Here is a 22,133-nt window from a genome sequence, read left to right as displayed (position 1 = left end):
TTTACTGCAAGGTAAGCCTTCATTTGTGAAGATCTGAGTTCTAGAAACGGGCACTAAATACAGCCTCAAAATTCTTCCAATCGAACAAGGATTGCTCGAGAGCAATTTTAGTACCACATGGGTTCTAAACCCCCCGTATGAGCCCAGGCCTGAGGTTTACATTTGCCCACGCAAAGAACATCTTGAATACTGTACTTTTCATTTAGGCTATTTGTTCCTGCAGAGGGGTGGGAAGCTGCGCTATAGTCATTTGGAAGAGCTTTCACATCCCTGTGTGTGATCTGACCTATCTGAAAAAAAAAAAACCAACCCAAAACCGACCAACTAGTAAATCACTGGGACTGCTGCCACCAGAATCAAACAATGAGACACTGTGCATCCTTAGGAGAGCTCTAGCAGCCCAGATTATAATTGTTTATTCTAAGGCACCAGATGTGCTATAGATACTTCAATATCTGTGAAGCTAGGAAAAAACCAGGCTGATGTGCAGCTGATAAACACGTTATCTTAGAAGGGTTTTTCTCCACCTTACAACATTTCTTTCTAGAGATTGGCATTTCGCCTTTTTGGGTTAGATGGTAAGTACTGTGAAGGTGCTGAATATAGAAAAGTATCTACTCGGTCTTGTTTAGTAGTAGCAACAGGTTGTAATAATTAGGTAAAATGAAAAATCCACGATTAAAGAATAGTTCTGTGTGTAACTAGCAAGACCAAATTTTGTTGAAGGATCACATCTAAACATGGGCATTTCACACACTAATGTATGCAAATGAACTCATCCGTCTCCACTGCAGAATGAGGAGGCGTTATTGATGCATGCTTTAAGCCCCAATTCTGCAAATGTGTTTTAGTGCTCTTCTGGTGTGTGTCACTTCATTGTTGATTTGACTGACTTCAGAGTTACATCCAGAAAGTCAGGAGGAGAATTGAGTGCTTCAGGGCCTGAGGACGTACACAAGAGTTCACAGAGATTATGGGCTCTCATGAATTGACATCAAGTTTGGAATTACTGGTGCCTTCAGCAGCTGGGGATATCAAATAGTGTAGAAGAACTCTGTACTTGTTTGTTGCCTTCTGTAGCGCCAATGGCTTAGTGAGGAGGATAGAGAAGGAAAACTGGGTACGTTTTTGGGAAGTATTGTAGGGAGGGTGAAAGAAGGAAGCGCACCTCTCTTCTGACGCGCACTTCAGGTTATTGTAACCATTGTGTAATAATGTATGTAAATGCTTAAATTTTAGGATATAGAACATGTTTGCAGTATCTATGACAGGAGTGCTTCAGCAATTACACAGTCCAGATTTGCCAGTGTCAGAGAACTTTCCATTCTACCAGAGCATACAGAACTTACGTGGATCATCTAGAAGTTCCGTTTTTAAACCAGGAGAAAACACTTGACAGGGAATCATATGTACGCAGGGCCCCATTGCTGGCTCTGCTGCTGGCCTGCTCGGTAACCTACGGCAAATCGCTTCCTCTTTCTGTGCTTTTATTTCCCATCAACAGCGATGCACGGTGCCAGGCGTTACTGTTACTGTGCAGCTGCAGTAGCGTCCTAGGATGCTCGTGTGCGGCGGGCCCGTCCCGCCACCGGGCCGGCGCGGCCTCAGGCAGCGGGCGGTGCGGGCGGCGGCACGCCCCGACCCCCCTGCCGCCTCACAGCGCCCCCGCCCGCCGCGCCCGTGCCCCCGGACAGCCCGGGGATCCCCTTTCAGCCGAGGGGGCCGCCGTGCCCCCGGAGCGGCCCGCGGCAGGACTGCCGGCGAGCGGCCTACATTGCCCGGCGTTCCGCGCTGAGGGCGGCGCCACCGGAAGCGCGGAGCGGGCTACTTCCGGCTGCGCGCGCGAACCCCGAGCGGAGGCGAGCCCGCGAGCCTGCACCCCGACGAGACAAGATGGCCGGGCTGCCCCGCAGGATCATCAAGGTACCACCGCCCGCCGCGCCGCGCCCCGCGGGGGGCTCGAGGGGCGGCCGGGCCGGACCGGGCCAGGTCCCGTCCCGCCCCGCCGTGTCCCGCTCCGCGGGCAGGGCAGGGCCGGGCCGGGCCGGGCGCCGCTTCCGGTGCCCGGGAGCTGGGCCGCGCGGGGGCAGGGCCGCTCCCAGGCCTCCTCCTTCCCCTGCCGGGCAGGGGGCGACCCGTCGCCGGGCCCGGCCGCCGCGAGAGGGAGTGGGGGGCGAGGGGCCGCGCCGGGCCTGGCCGCCCCACCGCTTCCCGCGGCCGCCCGTGGGGTCTCCCGGGCTCGGCGGCGGCGTGCGCGGGCGGTCGGGAGCGGCTGGGCCCTGCTGGCGGGCCGGGGGCGGGGGGCGGGAGCGGGCCCGCGCCTCTCACGGTAACCGCCCGGGCGGTGGCGGCGGCGCCTCGCGGCCTGTGGTGCTGCCGTCCGTCGGGTGCCTGCGCGCCCTTTCCGGGGCCCGGCGCTTGAAAGGGAGCGGGCGCCCCCCTCCCACCCCCTCCCGCCGGCGGTGGCAGCGCGGCGCCCGGCCTGGGCCCGGCTCCCCGGCGCAGCTCCCGCCGTGTTTGGGCTGGGCGAGCGCAGCGGCGGCGCGGTGCTCGGGTTCCTCCTCCTCCGGTGCCAGAAGGGACAAAACGCAGCGAGCAGTTAAACCTGGGCTGGAGCTGTACGTCGGGGGCAGCCGTACCGGCACTAGGCCAGCCTGGTTACTGCTACGTGCGCTCGGGGCCGTCGGCCCTTACGGTGTTAATGTGTTCGTGCTGGCGGTTCAGTGTCTTGCTTCAACTTTCGTTTACCAAGCTTTGTAAGGGCTCTCAACTTTGGGGTACTTTCAGCTGGCCCTCCAAGTGCAATTTAAGGTTAAGGCTTGAATGATTTGAAGTCACCTAATAGAGATGCAGGGAGCTGCATTGCACGCTCTTGAAAGATAGCTTGGTCGTGTAGCTAGCGTGGATGTTTGTGCTGGGCTGCTGTCTCCCACTTGATTTGCAGTGATGTAAACTGAAGCCTTCGAATTGATGATCACTCCGTTTGCAAAAGTTACTAAGTGATTCCAGTAGTTCGTTAGCCCTCATAGGAAATAACAGCACCCTCGTTACTTGCTGAAGTGAATGAATGTCACAAATAATTTATAACGCTGTGAAGCATTCTTGATTGAGCATGCGATGTTGGCAACCATTGTAAAACACGTGAGTGTAGGTTATGTTAAATAGTGGATGAAAAAATAAAACTGGATTTTCTCTGAAAAGTCAAGCTATCTGATAAGGTAAGATGAGGTAAAAATAAGGCTGGAGGAGCATTTATCTTGTGTGAAACAGGCTAAACTATGATTACTGCTCAGAATTGTAAGCAGTAAAAATAAAAAAGACAAATCTTACAGAATGAGTTTGACGCTCATCCAGTGCCTTAGTGCGCAGCATGCAAAGCTGAATATATTTCAGGTGTGAGAGAGAACAGTGATCCAGAGTACAGTGGAACTGGTATTCATCAGAGTTGTGGTAGGAGCTCAGTCATGAGGCTGGTGTCCGTGTTAAATTTTTTTCATAGCTCTTGACAATTCTGAATACAACCCAGAAGCGTACCCACTTGTAAGCTGGTGCATAAATTTCCTTCTTGGTGCTTTTGGGTCTTTTCATGCTTTTTTAGAAAAAACCTGGAGCAATTCGCACAACTCGCTTCAAAGATGCCTGATGGCATGGGAATGTTTCTTCCTCTCCTGGGGAGGGGAGGTGGAGGGCAGTAGAAGCGAGACCTAGAAACTCCAGATTTCCTCTGGAGGATCTCCCTTAGGAGTTTTTGGGGTTATTATCTGTTGCAGGGTGGTGTGTATGGTGGGTTGCGTGTTTCCATGTATGCATTATAAGTTGCCTGCAGCCAGTCTAAAGCTTTTAAATCTTGGATTGGTTGTGTTAGATGACCAATTCTTTAGCTCCTGTGCTGTGCATGCATTAGGTTACCAGATGTGCCTACGGTCCAGGACTTGAATCTGACTAGTTAGTGCAGCCTTAAAAATGTGCAAAGTCATATTTTGAAATATCACAGCTGCAGAGGTGCAGACCTAGAAATATGGCTGCTTGAGTCTTCAGGAGTCTCAAGTGAGAACTGTTTTGACCTTTTCTATCCTGCCAGTCTTGATGTTAAATTTCCTATTGCTGGTTGCCTGAGAGGGAGGGGAGGGTGTGGACTCTGCTGCTAGTGAGAATTTGAAAGATCAGGAAAGGAAATGAAATAGAGAGAGAGAGAGGAAAGGGAAGAGCTGTAGAAAGGTGAAGTAACTCCAATAACAAGAAGATCTGATTTTCTTTATGCACAGTAATAAATTTGATGATAAATAAATGGCTTAGGTTACTGTTAGGGAAAGACCTTCACCCTTTGATCCACATGCACCCTTTGTATTGTCCTCTGAGGGAGACCATCGATGGCTGATTGGGGATAGGAGTGCATATTTGGACTGTAATGAAGTACAGAATCTAGCTAACTGTTCGAAATGCAGTTGGCGTTCCTCGTCTTGACCGACTGCTGGCAGATGGCCTGGCTCTCAGGTTGACTAGCAGCCCTGTGCTCCTCAGCCTGCTTCTTTGCTATGTGTAGGCTGTCATCGAGCCCAGTAGGAGAGCAGCAGCTTTCCTTGTCTCAGCAGAGTGCTCTATTTATATTTCCAATACTTTCCGCAAATTCAATTAAAAGGTGACAGTATAGATGTTGCAAAGCAGTTGTTACAGAAGATACAGAATTACTCCTGGTTTGCTGTCCTCAGATTACTTAGAAACACAGACTTTAAACAAGTGTGTGGGGGGAATGATCTGTAAGCTCAAGGGATGACTTGCGCTAGAGTTATGACTTAGTGTTAGCACACCACAAATGGTGAGTAGAAAATGATGATACAGTTTTGAATCTTTAAAGATATAATCAGAATTGGAAAACCTTCTATCTTGTGAATAGAGAAGAGGTATTTTTATTTTTTTCAATAGTCCAAAACCAAGGGTCCTCTGAGAATCACCTTGACAAGAAAATTTATTTTATCTTACATTAATAGAGGTGTGGTATGGCACATTTACGTAGATTTGTGGTTTTGATTCTGTAAACTTTTTTCCTACTGCACAGTATTAAAAAGGGAGACTTTGCAATATACATAATAAATAACACCAGTGATTTTTACTTTCAATTACTTATGACACCAATTCTCTCCAGTGTTGCAAAGTCACGTAGCTCCAGTCAAGTAAGGAGTTGAATTTCATCTGATTTTTTTTTTTTTTGGCTGACATTCAAACCACCTCATTGCTGTGTCAAGTGCAGTCGGTATATCTGAATGGGATAGGCAATGCTGTCTTGTGTCATCTTTTAAAATGTTTTTTCTGCTGTTTTCACTGCTGCAGTGATTTCATCATTCATAATTTGATGTTCAAGTCTGTGTGTTAACTGTGTAGCCAGTTGTTAGTAGCACTTCTATTACAATCACTGCAGCTGCTCATATCATGAAATAAACCATCTGAAGCAGTATCTGAGACTCCTCCAAATTTTTTTTATTAATGAATTTTTCAGTGTTAAATTACTGAGGCTTTGATTTCCTCCCCTGCATGGTAGCATGGTGTCGTCTGAGATATTCCTTCCTTGCTGTTTACCATGAGAAGCTATTTCCACATTGCTGCCAGTGAGCTCCTGCTTGCAGTATTTTTTGAGAGTCTGGGTAACATTTGGACTGCTGAGTTATAAAATGCTACCTCAAATTGTAAGATTTCTGGGAGTTTTTATGGAGGTTCTCATGGTGTATGTGGTGATAGGCATCTACAGCGTTCTGTATTAGAGGTCAGTATAATCAGCTTTATATGTTTTTTAAAATATAAATCAGATATTTAGTCTGCAACTTCTGAAACTTTCTAGAAGTTCTTAAACAGTATTACTGGCAGCCAGCTTGAAGTTTCTCACTTCGTCTTGGAAGCTATGGGCTTCTGGCGCATGGACATCTGTCTCCACATGAAAATTTAAGTTGCCATTACTTTTTGATTTCTCTGACATTTCTGACCATTTTTTAATTTCCTGTATAAAAAATTTAAGTCAAAAAGACTGGAGGTAAAATTAATACCTTTTCATAGTATTTTGCATTTGGTGGTTAGGCATAGAAAACATTACTTCTGGACAGTGCTGTTCCTTGGCATTTGTCAGAGAAACTGTGTATTTGGTCTTTGTAATGTCTTTTTGCCCCTTGTATGCTGTTTGAATCTTGTGGATAATGTGAAATTTGACAGAAGGGTGAAAATTTCAGGAATTTTCAGAGGGTTTTCTTGTATTGTTCTTAAAACCACCTTCTCCTGCCCCCCAACAAACATAGGAAGGTAGGAAGATAATATGTACGCTACTTTGCAACCCTCTTTGAGTCTTCTTGCCAGGTGACTAGCATAGGCTGGCTGTGGTAGTGGGAGGGGTGTACAGGCAGGTATTGGAAGCCTGAAGTTTGGCAGGACAGATCTTTTGTGGAGGTGTGGGAGGGAGGCTGAGAAGGAGGCTCAGGCCCAGAGAATAAGAAAGCTTTCAAGTTAGACCAAGGTGCCAGTTTTAAAAGGAAAGCATCGAGTCGTAATGAAAGATCTTAGAGGACACTGATAACTTTCCACAGCCTTTTCATTAATGAAGCATTCAGTAGACACTAGAGAATATAAGAACTGAGGGGAAAAAACAGCAAATAATCCAACTAGAGGCAAAAATCTTGTTTGGACCGCCTTCTTGTAGAGTACTTGAGCAACTTTGAGGTACAAATCCATAGTATGCCAAGCTTTTTAAGTACTGATGCTAATGGTTTTTTATTGCTTTGCACATGGTTGTTTTATACTGTACTTGTCTGTTATGTTTATGTGGCTTTCAGTGTATCATCAATATTTTTTTTTTATGTAAAGCAAAAACACATTTTCATCGTTGCATGTGACTGGTGGGTTAATAGGGAGAAGCAAGTGGCAAATTTTGCAATGGATGGCATTTGGACAGAAGCTCTGTATGAATTATTGTTTGCTTTAACCACACTTTGATAGTTGACTCTGCACTCTATGTTAATGCAAGGCTCTAATGCAAATGTGCTCCATCAGTATAACCACAGGAATGGTTTACACTATTAGCTTAGTGACTTTAGTTATGCATCACTTTACTATAGCTGGAGATGCACCATGAAAAGCTTGATCTGTGCTAGTACATAGATAATCCTCTAGAATTTGCATAGGATCTCAGCTTCAGAGTCCCAAAATCCTGTAATCTGCTATGGAAAATTTGAGAATGAGGTAATTCTCAGGGGAGAGTGATGCTGACCTTAAAAATGCCCCTCTCCATGTTACTGTTATTTGGCAACAAGGTGGTCTTCCAAGAATGGGTAGATTCTGGATTTTTTTTTTTCTGGGAAGATGCTGTTACCTGGAGTACATTTGTCTTCATCTCACTGTAAGTGACTTTGCAGTGGTTAAAGCTGTTAGTGTGGGGATGGGAACTGGAGAACTAGAAGTGCATGAGAGAAGACGGTGAGCAATTCAGAGTTCACGGTGCTTGCTTAGCAGAAATGTAGTTTCAAGTTGCTGGACAATTGTCCATAGATTGAGTACTAGTTAATGTTTTCTAAATCTACTGTTCTGCTGTTCTATTCTTTCTTTTTTACAGCTGATGCCTTTGGCATGTTGACACTCGGAACATTTTCTTGCTTTTTATTTTTTGGGGGGTAGATACAGTTGGGGCTGGTGATGGGGCCTAGGAACCCACAGGGTCGTGAAGCATTAGCGTACAGAGACGTTAGCCCAGTAATGAGCCTAGGAAGCGGAGGCATGTGGGATGCTGACAGCCGGGGATTATATGGCAAGGAAGAGAAGAATTCATGTGGAGGCCAGCTACTGGAAACCACAAGTGCAGGCTTCTATTTATGATGTTTGACCTTTGCTTTACAGTTTAATGGGCTTTATTGCTAATTCTTTTTTTCCTAAAAGGCAGACATTATTTTCAGAAGACTTTCTCCAATGTAGTTGTTTTACAGTGATATAATTTTAATATAAACATTCTGAAATCTCTCTGACAATATGATATCTGCTTAGGTAACCAGTTTATTTTCAGTAATGCTGGTTATAGCCAGTTCTTTACATAATTGTAGCTAATGAATTGATAGACCCTGGAAGAATTTGTGCCAAAATGTGATGTACTGTTACAAAAAGTTTTTGAATCAAATCTTTGTGGTTTTCTGATGCAGCTTTATCCCTATATGTAGAAGACAGTTTTGACTGATATGTTTCACTTTGTCCTACTGCCTCCCTCTCAAAAATCAAAGCAAAAACATGCATGTGGTTTACCTTCTTGTGTGCAACTTATCAGTCCCTGCTGAAGGAGATCAGTGTGGTCTTCCCCCCTTATCCCACTCTGACAGAACAGGAAAGAATTGCCATTTGGCAAGTGATTATAACTTGTCGGTGTGCCAATATGCTGCTTTAAGTTTCACCCAGTGCAGCTAAAACCTTTAGTTTAGGTTTCATACCCCAAAACGAATCCAAACTATTAGATGTAGTTGGAAGATAATGGCACTGGTAGCTGGCAATGGTTTCCTGCCATCAGAATAAAAGTATGAAACAAATGTATGCTGTATGTAGTCTGAATTGAAATGCTAAAGTTGGTGGTGTACTGTGGTTTTTGCAGAGAGCCAGCACGAGGTGGAAAAGTTGCCACCTAGTTAAGTTAGACTAACCTGAAGTTCTCAAGGTGATCAGCCTGCGGTTCATGTTGAGTTGCCTTACTGTATAAACAGATTTCACCTGGGCTGTGCCGGCACAAGAGTTTGTGTGCCACTGCGGTAAACTTGGACTGAGGGACTGATTTGGCTCAGAACTCTGCAGTAAAGGTTATTTCTTAAGCCAAATCAGTTCTGTGATCTCATTTATTATTTGACTTTGTAAATGCTTGGGCTGATGAAGGGGTGCATGGGATGGTGACTGTACAAATTAGCACTGCTGCTGAGAAGTTAGGGCTTCCCATTTGGGCAAACTGTTGCATTTTGCGAGGAAAGGAAGAGGTGGAAGTAGTTACAGGTGTGAGTGGAGTTCATCAAGAAGGACTGAGAACCAGGCTGAAATGGTGGGGAGAAAAGCAGTTTGACTCAATTGTAAACTCAACAGCTGAAGCCAATGAAGAATGAGATAAAGGACTTGCACTAATTTTTAGTCATTGAGAGTGGAACTTAGGTGTAACTTTTTTTTTTTTTAAATCTCTTTGCTTTTTGCTGTTGATGTAGTGACTTTTCATCTGCTTTAGAAATCTTCCTGGAGGACTTGGCAGCAAATGTCTGATCTCCCCTAGGAAGCAAATATTGAAGAGACTGGTGAGCAATCAGTTAAACTGAAAGATATCTCTTTTTTTCCTCATCACATCTTCTCCCACATAAATTGGTATGTGTGGTACCCTCCAAGTGATAAGTGTTATCATTTCAACCGTAGCAGCAAATGGAGCTGGTGGCTTTAATTTTAAGTCTGTCATCTCTTTTTGAAAAACTCTATAATTTGTAATATCATCTGCGGAGTCTGAAACTGTCTACCACATCCTCTCTAAAAGTGTTTCTGGATACAACAGTTCAAACACATTTCAGATTAAAAGTTACCTTGTGATTTATGCTGTAGTGGGTTGACTTTGGCCAGCTGCTAGATGCCCATGCAGTCGCTCTCTCATTCTCCCCACCTCAACAAGGCAGGGGGAGAAAATAAGATTGAAAAGCTCATGGGTCAAGACAAAGACAGGGAGATCACTTACCGATTACCATCACAGGCAAAACAGGCTCCACTTGGGGAAAATTAATTTATTGCCAAGTAAAATAGAGTTGGATGATGAGAAACAGAGACAAAATTAAAACACCACCTTTGCCCCCCTTTTGCCACACTCAACTTCAGTCCTTCAAGCCCAACTCCTACTTTCCCTGTCCCTGATGGTTGCAGGGGGATGGGGAATGAGGGTTTGTGGTCAGTCCATAACACCTTTTCTCTGCTGGTCCCTCCTCCTCACGCTTTTCCCATGCTCCAGCGTGGTCCTCTCCATGGGCTGCAGCGTGGATGTCTGCTCCACTCTGGTCCTCCGTGGACTACATGGAATCTCTGGAGCACCTCCTCACCCTCCGTCTCTAACCTTGGTGTTCACCCTAGTTTTGCTTACACTTCCCCCCTCCCCCCCCCCTTTTCTCTGTGTGATGTTTTCTATCCTTTCTTAAATACATTTTCTCAGATGTGCTGCCGGCTTGGCTGATGGGCTCAGCTGTGCCCTGTGAGAGGTTTGGTGGAGCTGGCTGCATCTGGCATGGTGCAGCCCCTGGCCTCTTCCCACAGAGTTCACCCCTACAGACCCCCTGCTGCCAATACCTCGACACCTACACCCTGTACATATGCCTAGATGGTTATGCAGTTAAATTAGACCATACCAAATACAACTTTTATGTCCCAAAGAAGCGAGGCAAGTTGGTGTGTATTTCTTTCAATCTGGATGCCTCTTTCATTTTACCAGTAACTTTCTTTTAGGCCATCTTGGCACTATTCGCAGTGTTGCATCCTATTGTACCTTTTATAAATGGCCAAGGCTACCAAAGAAGTTTGTTTTGTAGCCAGCTGTTTGGAGACCCTTGCTTGTAGCACTTATGGAAGACACGTACCAAGAGATGTGCAGGTTTCATTCGTTCATAGTGGTGGAAGATGTTTTTACCCACAGCCAGTGCCAGCTGTTCATCAGTTTCTGTTGGAAGTTGCTGTCCTCTGCTAGATGGCAGCAGAGTTTATATGCTGTCAGTCAACATTTTTTGGGTTACAGATCTAGTTAAGAGACCTCAGCTCACTTTTCTTTAGTTGAATTGGGAATGCTGACAGGGTTTCCTTTCTCAGTAGATGTGCAGGATGGTGATTTCTGGCAAGGGGGCAGCAATAGGCACTGGGAGGTGAGCTGTAATTCCTGTTGCAGATTAAGTCTTACTAGGACAAAGATACCCATCCATCCTCTGTCTTCCCTGATCTGTTCAGAATAAAGCCACCTAGGGTTAGTTGACCTTACGGGTAAAGGTGGATATTGCCTACATTTTTTTCACTGTCTGAAGTAGATTGGAGAGGGCTTGTACTTTGCCTTGGCCTGACAAAGTTGTAGGGTTATAACCTCCATCTTAGTACGTGATGCTGAAAGTAAATTACGTGACTACTGCATAGAGAATTGAGCTAGTAAATGTGCTGCTGAAAATACAAGGAAAGAATCATTCCCCTGAGAATGCATCTTTGCATAAAGATGTGGTATTGTGCCATTTTAAATATTTAACAGCTCTAAGACCTGCAATGTTTTCTCTTTGTGTAAGAGGCCTTATTACTGTTTTCTGTTTTGAAGTTTCAGAATAATTTTATCACAGCTACGTTGACCTCTGAAAGTCTTAATGATGTTATCTGTCTCTTTTTAAGGTCCTAGCATAAAGCTGCTAGTCATAAGGATGCTTTTCTGTAGTCTCAACACTATAAAAGGTTGCTAGATAACTGTTTATAATGAGTAAGAAGATATACAGACTCTTTGGTGTTTAAGGCTGTTATAGATGGATGAAGACTTTAATTTAGCAGTTTACCATCTGTTACTGAAATTAGCCCTGTTGGTAGTTAAGCTTCTTCCTTCGGAATGAGGAGGTAGCCTCTGCATTTCCTTTTTAGGTTGGTTAGAGAATAGTAATCTGTTATGTTCATATCTCGCTGTGATTAATGCTGTAGTCTCAACTCTTTAAACCAGCCCTTTAACCAAAAGGAGCAGTCTGTTCTCCCATCCTTCTGACAGCATGTGTTTGCACCCTCCTTCTTGTTGGCACAGCTGTTTGCGTGGACATGTGGTGAACTGCATCAGGGACTCTTCTCTCTTGCATGATTTTTTTTTTTTTTCTTTTTTACTTCCAGGTGGGCTACATGCTATGTTTCACCACGAGGTTGAGGGAGAGCTGCACAGGCAAAAGTGAAGGTGCATAATAGGCTGAAGTGGAAAGGCAGCACAGCTTTTTTCTTCCTTTCCCCAGTGGCTGCTCATTTATCAGCTTAAAATGTTCAGGCTTTGTAAGGTGTTGGGATTTCTCTAAGCTCCCTTTGTTCTAAAGGATTTTATGAATTTCACCAGGTGGTTTCACAGTTGGTATTAAAGGATTGTGTAGAGCAGAAGACCATGTTAATTCTGTCAAAAAGTGTGTTCCTTCAATTGTAACATCTCAGTAAAGACTACTGTATTTAACTTGTGGACTAATATGCAGAATTTTCTACTTATTGAAGGTAACTGTATAGCAGTAATATTGCATATGAAATAAGAAAACTCGGGCATCAGGAAACTGAACATGCAGACAGCTGAATTACTAAGCAAAGCAAATTTGGCTGAAGACATGAAGCTTGGATTTCTTCTTTGAGCTAGTTTGTGCTGACTCTGCAAGCAAGCTTCTTTCTTAAATTCTAATGGCCTTCATACAGTCGCCTTAAAGTTCCTGTATTTTGTAGGTGCTAGATATTGATTTGTTCTTAACTTTTTTAGCCCCATCCCTTGGCAGGCAGTGTGAAATTTGTGGTGATTAACTACTGCCATAGCACAGGGAATGGAATTGCAATTATTTTTCCAAGCAAAGAATATAGTACTCCTTTCAAAGAAGCTTTAAAAATTGTCTAATCCCATGCAACGATTTCTTCTTTCACTACTGGAGTGGTCTGTGTCAGACAGGTGAAGCTTTAGAGGTTTCTGTTCAGCTGCAGTGGCTCTGCTCTGTAAGAAATAATGTTTGGTTGTGTGTCGTCCCCGCCCCCCCCCCCCAATACGTGCATACATGAGTGTTCTCATTGTAGTTATTTGCCAATATGCCACTGTCTGATCCTGTCTTAGTCTGTTGATAGCAAGTAAGACTTCTGAAGTAGCTTTTTGTTTCCGAAAATGTAGCATACAGAAATCTTTTTTTGGTTGACTGAGGTCTTGGCAGCTTGAGGCTTTTACAAACACTTCTGCAAGACTGGAAGTGATTAGAATAGTATATTTCTAATGGATTCCTTCTTTGTATGCTTGTTCATATCTGCATGTGCTCTAACAATTGATTTTCGTGCATGTCTGTATGGAAGCATCTTCTGGGTTGTTCAGTTTACTTTCTTAAAGAAGGGCCCTGTCTTGTTCTGGGTGTATGAACCAGGAGAATCCTGGTGGTTGTGTCTGTTTTTCAGTAACTTTTCTTTCCTTCCACTGAAAGCAGGATAACCGAGCAAAAGCTCAAAGAATGAAACATAACCCCCTGCAAATTGATCTCTTGTGTTTGCGTGGCTTCTCTCACTCTTGGCAACCCAAAAAACCTCTCACCCCCACCTCCTGCTCTGTTGGTCTCTTCTAAAGATCACAGCGCGCTCTCTTCCTGAGGCATCTTGTCCTCACAGGTTGAGGGTTTCTCCCCCCTTGGGTACAATTAGTTTTCAATTTAATGTCTTCATAGAAGAATAGCTATGCAGAATGTCAGCTACACCATCTGTCCCATCCCTATCATCTGTCACTCTACTTCAGGCCACCTGCGTTAATAAGAAAAGCTTTGCTTGTGCTTGTCAAAACACCTTCAACACTTCTATGTTTTTTAACCACTTAATTAAAAATAAGAAAGATGAAGGGGGGGGGGAGCGTAGCCAGTTCTGATTTTGTGTGTAGGTTTTTTTTTTTGTTTTGTTTTTAAGGTACTGACTGGCATGTATCTGCATTTTGGGTTTGTTAATTTTCTTTAGTCAATGGAAGTTATGACATTAACTTGGAACTGGAAAAAGTGGAGTAAAAGCAGGAGTGAGAAGAGAGGTCAATCTAAAAACATTGCAGAGTATGACAAATAGAAATAACTGCCTATGGCAGCATGGGATACTTCATTAAGTGCTTTAGAGCTCAAAACGTGTCCTGAAATCTCTTCTGTGAAACTTACTTCAATATGCTAACAGAGAGCAAATAAGAAACACTATAAAGTGCTGCTCTGGAACGCCTCTTTGATGGAAACTTGTATTCCCATGAAGACAAAATTAACTGCTCTACTGTAAAAACATTTATTGTGAGCAGCAGAACCTGGTGAATTTGTGCTTTTTCCTCTTCAGCATATTAATATTTGGGTGTCCCAGCTCTTTTTATCCTTACTGGCAGGATTTTTCGCGAGGCAAGAATAGTACATACTTGGTTGGAATAAACTGGCCAAACAGCATGTAATATCAGAGTTCTTTATGTCTTTCTCTTCAGTAGCACTGAGCTTGGTTTCTGTCTTAGCCACTGACAGCTTTACAAAATGTACAGAGAAGTTGAAATTGGACAAAGGCGGTTTTGGGGAGAAAGGAACAGATTGCACAAACCCTACTTCCTCAGCTAAAAACCTGTTAGAAAGATTTTTGCCTAAGAAGATACTGGAAAGTGAAGTATTGCATGTGCTTGATCTTCCTGATTAGTTAAAAAAGGTGGGAAGTGAAAAGTTTAATTAGAAGTGATTTATTTATTTATTTTAACATGTTTGAAAGACTGTTTTTAATTGGGTAACCATCCTCTGGGGAAAGTAGTATAAAATAACAAACTAAGATCAACATGTAATTAAACATTTCCTTGTTTGTAGACTGAATCCACATCTCCTGAGTCTCTTGTGGGTGACTTGCGGGGTGGTTTGGTTTTCTGTTTGTTTGTTTTTGTGTTTGGTTTGATGTTTGTTGTTGTTGGTTTTTTTTTTTTTTTTGGTAATATACACTTAGGAAAAAAAAAATCTTTAAGCAGTTCAGTTTCCTGATCTGGTGCATAGTGTTGCCCTGTATAGTGACAATTCTTTCTCTCAAATATGACTTATTTATCCAAGTCTCATGGCAAATCAAATTGATTTTAGTATCAGCATGTCTTTAACTGGCCATCTTACTGTAAAATGTGGAAGTCAAGTCCCTGCTATCACCTTAGAACTGGACCTACTTGTATGTTTAAGCCTACTATACGCTTAGACCGTAACTTTTTGATTAATTTCTCCCTTTTTGTTCCTTTTCCATGGTTTCCCCCAAAATATTTGAAGATATTATAAATTTCTTCATAATTGAAGGGCAAAAGCCTTATTTACTGTCAGAATTTAGCAGGTGGTGTTGATGTATTTAAGTACAAACATTTCAAATTCTTTTAATATATCGCGTCTTTCTTGTGTTTTTCACAGTCTAACAAGCTTGTTTGTGTTATACGGTTTTAAAAAGATGCCTCGTCTGAACTGAAGATGCTTCTCAGCTTTTTGCATAAAACGGTAGTGATGTACGTTCACAGGAGTCACGACCTGTCATTTTTGTCTGTGTCAGAGAAGCTTAGCCTGGTGCTTGCTCTCGCAGCGTGATGGCTGCATCAGAGCCTGGCAGGTGTGAAAGATGAATGTCAACCGATTCCGTCACAGATTTCTTGCAGGTCTTCCTCCTCATCTCTGTTTGAAAACCGCTTCAATTATGCCGATAGCGGTGGAGCTCCATGCACGGTGCAGGAAGCGAGGCGTGCTTGCTTAAAGCATTTTTCATCTAATATTCATGTTCCACAGGGGGCCTGTGTGGGTCCTGAGTAGCCTCAGCACTAGTGTAGCTATATGCAGCATAAATGCTTTTTTTTTGCACTCCCCTTTTCTGTGGTGTTTTATGGCAAGATAACTGTGGCCACGTAATGGAGAGGCATAAAGGGCTACCTGAACATGATGACATGCTAGCAGTGGTATATATAGCCCCTTCAGTCTAATGCAGTACCTCAATTAAAAGAATAATTTTTCTCATACACGGGCTCTCTCATTGTTTATTGACAAATGGTTTTTAGTGGCAGAATGTGCCGCTCGCAGCCAGGCATTGCTCCCTCAGTTATGCTGGCAGGTAGAAGTGCTGATGCTGCTGCCAGAGAACTGCTGATTCTGGGTTATTTTAAGCCAGGATTGGCTGCCCAGTATGGTTACAGTCAGCATACTGGCGTAACTAGGGAGGCAGCCTGGGGACCAGAATGACTGAGTGGGGGCTAGGGACTGCTGAGATCAGCCCAGCTATTAAAATGTGTTATCCTTATTTAAAAAAAAAAAGTCTTAAATTTGAGCATGCCCGTAAGAACCAAACCCATGAGTTGCCTACTAGTGTGTATCTGGCAAAGTCCAGGTGGTAGCAGCTGTGAAGAAGTTTAAAAATTGGGTCTTTTTGTTAAGTTCTTTCTTTTTTAATTTCAAGTTGGCTTGCTGTATTAGTTCGTATTTGGCATAAGACACTGTTTCCTCTGCCAAAACTGTCAAACTGTAAGAAGTATATGACCCTTAATAGGTGGAAATCCAGATTGTCCCATTTACCTGCGGCAGCACTTACACTGAAACCTTGCTGAAATAAATGGAGAATGTTTTATGCATTTACAGGGATAATCTATAGTTTCTTACTCACTGACTTTCATACCACTGAACTAGAGCTTTAGCATTTGTTATAACTGCTTTTCTACAGAGTTACTGTAGAACACAAATTCTGAGTATGTTATAAATTCATGTGTATAATTTAAAAAAAATATACTTGCAGAAGTGAGTGTAGACAGCACTAAGAAGGTTGGATGTCCCCCCAGGAAGGTGTAGAAGTGGCATTAGCTGCTAATGCCTATGCAGATAAGTAGGCGATATGTGGTAACAACACGGAATTAGACCAGATAGATTTACTTTTATGTTTGTGTATGTACATAGTAATAATTTCGATATTATGATTTGTAGGACATTGACAATTTTGAGGTGAATAACTGGATTTTGGCATTAATTACGGTGACTTCATGTCTTTAGATCATGTATTTGATTATTTTTTGCTAAAGTGAGGTGTTATTTAACTGCATCAAGACAGCCATATCGCTTAAATGCTGTGTGAATTTATTTCTACAAAATGCCAGTATTGTAACAGTCCAGTTATGTTTGAAGATTGTATTAAGCCAAGTAGAGGTAATCTATTTTGTGCTTGTATCGTTGCTAGTGTAGACACGCAGAATAAATATGCTATAGAACTAGAATAATAAATTAATATTACACCTACAAGCTACCATTTTTCTTCAGTAGAAATGGGATAATTTTTGTTTGTGAAAGCCAACACAGAAAGATGGTGAAAAAATTGACTGTACCTAGTAAAAACAAGCTAGAGGAAAAGCAGGAAATGGGGCTAAAATTACCTGAGGAAACGAGGCTTCGTCAGGACTTCTTGTCTCTGCCTAGTGTCCTGTTGCCCGTTTTGGCCTTGGGTTCTTTTCTCTAAGAAGGAGCAGAATGGTGCCTGTAAGACTTGCGACGGCTGACAGCAGAGGAGAGGGAAAAATGTACGGGACTCGGTCGCTCTGTCCGCTCAGCGCATCAGCAGGATGGATGGTTAGAACGTGGGCAGCTCTTAGCTGTGTTCACAGCGTGGTGTCTGTAGTAGGATCGGTGCTGCGGGCAGAAGAATTGAGCAACAAAGAATACAGATCTCTGCGGGAAACCAGGCTTCCCTAATTTTACAGAACAACTTGCCTGTCTCCTACTGTTTGTTAGGGTGACTTTAAACATGGTCGTATGTTGGCTCGCACCAACGCTATGTATGCATATATACATATAAATATATAAAACGTCCTTATAAACACCTTTAGTGTTGCAGCAGAATAGTACTTTGAATTCTTCAAAGTTGAATCTAATTCCAGTACAAATGTTCATCATCATAAACCAGTCCACTCTTGCTAGAGTGAATCTTGAGCACTTTTCTGTGAGCGATTGGCCCTTTTGGTTTTTCACTTATGGGATTTTCTGTTTAAGGTACAATGGCAAATGGTTTTGCTATTTTTACTTTGGTATTCTTTAAAGTGCTTTTAAGTATATTGAAAAATAAGTTTGGCACTAGTTTAATCAAAAGTTAAGAAATTTATTGAGGACAGCTTAATTATTATCTATTATCTTGAGCTATAGAAGCACACGCTATTACAACAGTTGAGGGATCCGACAGGAGATGCGTACCAGTTTACCACATCCTCATCTTCTTTCTGCAGGTGTTCTTTGACTTCAAGATATTTGTCTAACATGGTAATTTCTGTGGATGTAGGCAAACAACTCATAATGAATATTTGTTGTTTTTAAAATAGTTTGTACAGGTCATGTTTATTTTAAATGGGTTGTAGTTGTTACGTTGCCTCTTCTTTTTCTTCTAGGAAACCCAGCGCTTGCTGGCAGAGCCAGTCCCTGGGATAAAAGCGGAGCCAGATGAAAGCAACGCACGTTATTTTCACGTGGTCATTGCAGGTCCACAGGATTCCCCCTTTGAGGGTGGGACATTTAAACTTGAACTATTCCTTCCAGAAGAATATCCAATGGCAGCTCCTAAAGTACGTTTCATGACCAAAATTTATCATCCTAATGTAGACAAGCTGGGAAGAATATGTTTAGATATTTTGAAAGGTAAGTGCTACCTTGTTTTCTTTCTTTTGACGTTACTAAGTACAGAAACTTGTAGACTGACCCTAAAGAGAGATTTCATTTGTTTAAAGAATACCTTGCTTATTTTTTAATCTGGGAGAGGAAAATTTGCTCTTTCTGTAGACTGTGATGAGTGTGATGTTTCATACTGGTATAAATGTCTCTTCAGATAAATGGTCCCCAGCTTTGCAGATTCGTACAGTTCTGCTATCAATCCAGGCTTTGTTAAGCGCTCCCAATCCAGATGATCCACTAGCAAATGATGTAGCTGAGCAATGGAAGACCAATGAAGCCCAAGCCATAGAAACAGGTGATGTCTTACACTTTTTTTTCCTGGCTTTAGGAAGTAGCTGATTACTAACTGGTCGGGGGATATAAATCCTGACCTCTTGTTTTATGTCTGCAACTTGCAGAAACAATTTCTGCATGCAGTCATAGTCCAAGTACCCTGAATGTGCCTGCGGTGGTCTATTTTCAAGTCTGTGAGGCCTGATGGAAGAAAAGCGCTCTCTTGATCTGTTTTATCTTGAGTTTTCATGTTCCTAAATTGCGAGCATGTCTAATTTGGACTCGTGGAAAAATAAAGTACACACCACTACTTTTTCTGTAAAGGAACAGATTATCTAGTTTCAGAAAGTACCTCTCTTCCATACCTGCTTCTGTGGCAGGCTGTAATGGATTGAAATAATTATTACATTATGCCTCTTCACTTTTGGATCCCCTGCAGTCGAGCCACTTCAGCAGCTGTCAACTTTTGTGTATTACAGGAGTTCAAAATTGCACTTAAAATCTCAGCACTGATATGTTTTTTTTTATACTTGCAGCAGCGATATAAAAGTGATCTTTAAAAATAAGTGTTTTAAATGACTTTAATAAAGCCTGCAAAATATATCTTTTCTTAAATGTGTTTCTTTTTCTTTACAGCCAGAGCATGGACTAGGCTATATGCCATGAATAATATTTAAATGCGCTTTGAACATCAAGTGTGCATCACTTCTCCTGTTCTGCCAAGACCTCTTCCTTTTTTGTTTGCATTTAATGGACACAGTCTTAGAAACATTACAGAATAAAAGCCCAGACATCTTCAGTCCTTTGGTGATTAAATGCACATTAGCAAATCTGTGTCTTGTCCTAAACACTATTGTACCGCATGAGCAGAGGCTAGAAGTATCATCTGGATTGTTGTGAAATTGTTTAAAAGCAGCAGCACATTTCTGCTTTTAATCATTTTTCCCATCATGGTTTAAGTATCAGCACTGTGAATGAAGGTAGGCAGGGTTAGCTGTGGGGCTTTTTGTTTTAATTTTGTGGGCTCCTCCTCCCTTTTTATGGTGATGCTAATTGCATTGGTAAAAGCAGCTAACCAGTTATACTTTAGAATATACCCTCTAGCCCAGTCTAACTTAGACGCTGTAGATGGACAAGCTTCATTGTTTGAACAAAAAATGGGAACATTAAACATCCATCACCTTCACTAATAATATTGTGATTCTGCTGTCAAGTGTAGAAAAATCCCTCCAAGAAAAAGCTTGTGACCATTTTGTATGGCTTGTCTGGAAAATCTCCTGTAAATCTTATGTTTTAGTAAAATATTTTTTGTTATTCTACTTTGCCTTTGTACAGTTTATTTTGCTGTGTTTTCATTTCTCTAATGTGACAATCGTATTTAAAAAAAAAAAAAGATTGAAACCAGAATTGACAATTTGTCTTCACCAGTCTGACAGATTAAACAGTAAAGAGGTGGAATTCACAAGATTTTTTTGCTTCTGTTTGCTGACTTTTTTAATTAGCTTGTGTTACGTGGGTGACCTTACCCGGCCAATTCAATATGAAATTGCATTTGGAGTGACTTTTAGAAACAAGTCTCTGATGTAACCATTGTAACTGTAATTATAGTAATGCATTGATATGCATTCTCATGGAAATAACCATAATCAAGTAGGAGGTTGAGAGCAAATGACAGCGCTAATTATGAGTATCTGCATAACTTCTCTTTGCTGATTGTCATCAGATGTTAGGCTACACAGTTTTCTACCTTCTTTAATTCCTGCCCTCAATTAACATGAAATACCAGTGTGTAGAACCACTGTTATAGCCAGCTTGTGTATTGACTGACGTTTGCTTAACCACTTACAGCTAGCGCCTCACACCACTGTTTTTTTTTTTTTTTCTACAAGCCTTACTAAGCTACTTGCTTGAGCAACTGGTCTGCTTAAATAGCAAAAAAAGCTTCTTTAGTGGAGGGAAGGAAAGTGATTAAAAACTTCCTTCTCATCCTTGTTTTTTGTGTATGCATCTTGTCTGGGAGTCCGGCATCTTTTCTGGGAACCTGTCTTATTGCTTCCCTTAATTTCTTGTATCCCTATTCTCTTCCTTTCCCCAAGCCCTCTCCCTCACAAAAAAAAGGGGCAAAAAAAACCCCCAAACCTTAAGAGCTTTTGGCGAGGCCAGCCTGAAATGTATAAATGACAGCTTGCAGCACTTGCAGTGGGGAGTGTTTTGTCCTGCAATTCAGGGGTATGGTTCTGTAGTCTATTGGTGTTCTCCCTCTTTCACCTCTTCTTACTCTAGTGTCATCTGAAATTTCTATAGAATGTGGTGTATTTATTGTGCTCTTATGTAAGATGAAGAATATCTATTAAAACTACTGTTTTCCAACAGACAGTGCTTTCAGTGGTTAGTAACCGGTATTGTCCCTCAAAGTAATCTTCGTGACATGGTTGAAACTTGGTTCAGTATTCAACTTTTTCACCAGGCTGAGCTATTAAAAAAAAAAAAAAAAAAAGAAACAAAACACCACAACTGTTTTAAAAGTAGTTTCTGTGTTGAATGTAAGCCAAAGTTGCAATAAACGGTTTGTTCTTCAGAGTGGGTAAGCACCTTTAACCCTGCCTTCTCGTTAGAAATGAGCGTGTGTTTGGGTTTAGCTGGCGTGCATCCCATACGTGCTGTTAACGTGGGAAACTTCTGCGGCAGGCCGTTGAGAATACGCGAGCTGTGCGATAGACCCTGGATTCACTTCACCTACCTCTTAAAGCTTGACCTTATACTACGTACACAGCTTTCCTCAGCTCTGTAGTCCAAGGAGAAGCGCCGGCCCCAGAGGACAGTCAGACCCACCTACGCACCCCCTTTGAAAGTGGCTTTCCCTTCCTTTGGTAGAGAAACAGGCCCTGAGCTGGCACTTACACAGTTTAACTTGAATCTAGGTGGGATGAATCCAGACCCGAGGTCATTTAAGCAGATGGCTAGGTATTTGTACCTTCAGGGCTTAAAACTCAGCTAGAGTTGGCAGCTAATCGGAGGGTGTAACTAAAACTGAGTAAGTTCTTGATGGAATATTGTTAATATATTAAGAGGAAAAAAATCCTCTGCCTCCATTTGCTAGTGACTGAATAAAGTGGATTATAGAACTGTGTGAGTACCCAGTAGCCAGTACGTGTCTGCGTTCTTTTTTTAACTATCTCAACAAATTTGAGATTTTATTACAGAAGTCCGTGCTGTCTGAGTTTGAACGTATGAGTCCATAGTGATGGTGTATCTGAAATTAATGGTGTAAAAGGATAGGTAAAATACTGTATTTTGAACTCTTTAGAGTATTTTCAAATGATAGTTGTAATGAAGGACATTTTAAATGGGCTTCCTAAAAACTAGAATTTGTTTGCTGTGGGGTCTATTCAGGCATGTTTTAATCCTTTTAAAGTTGATGATGCGTATTATTTAATACGTATTTAACTTTCAAACCTGATTTAAGAGCCCTGT

General features: G+C 42.2%; 1 protein-coding gene across 1 annotated transcript; it reads left to right on the top strand.

Annotated features, from left to right (window-relative positions):
* The first annotated feature begins 1,772 nt into the window (after window positions 1-1,772).
* UBE2N (ubiquitin conjugating enzyme E2 N) lies at window positions 1,773-19,978 on the top strand. The gene is made up of 4 exons (XM_087766112.1): window positions 1,773-1,923; window positions 18,107-18,353; window positions 18,541-18,681; window positions 19,296-19,978. Exons 1-4 carry the CDS (start codon window positions 1,894-1,896, stop codon window positions 19,334-19,336), a joined length of 459 nt encoding a protein of 152 aa, XP_087622238.1. The 5' UTR covers window positions 1,773-1,893; the 3' UTR covers window positions 19,337-19,978.
* Window positions 19,979-22,133: the final 2,155 nt, after the last annotated feature.

Source organism: Nipponia nippon, unplaced genomic scaffold (genome assembly GCF_047370975.1).
Source record: "Nipponia nippon isolate SJK-2023a ecotype South Korea unplaced genomic scaffold, ASM4737097v1 scaffold_3, whole genome shotgun sequence".
NCBI lineage: Eukaryota > Metazoa > Chordata > Aves > Pelecaniformes > Threskiornithidae > Nipponia > Nipponia nippon.
Note: the sequence above shows the minus strand (reverse complement) of the source record. Positions and strands in the feature narration are given on the sequence as shown.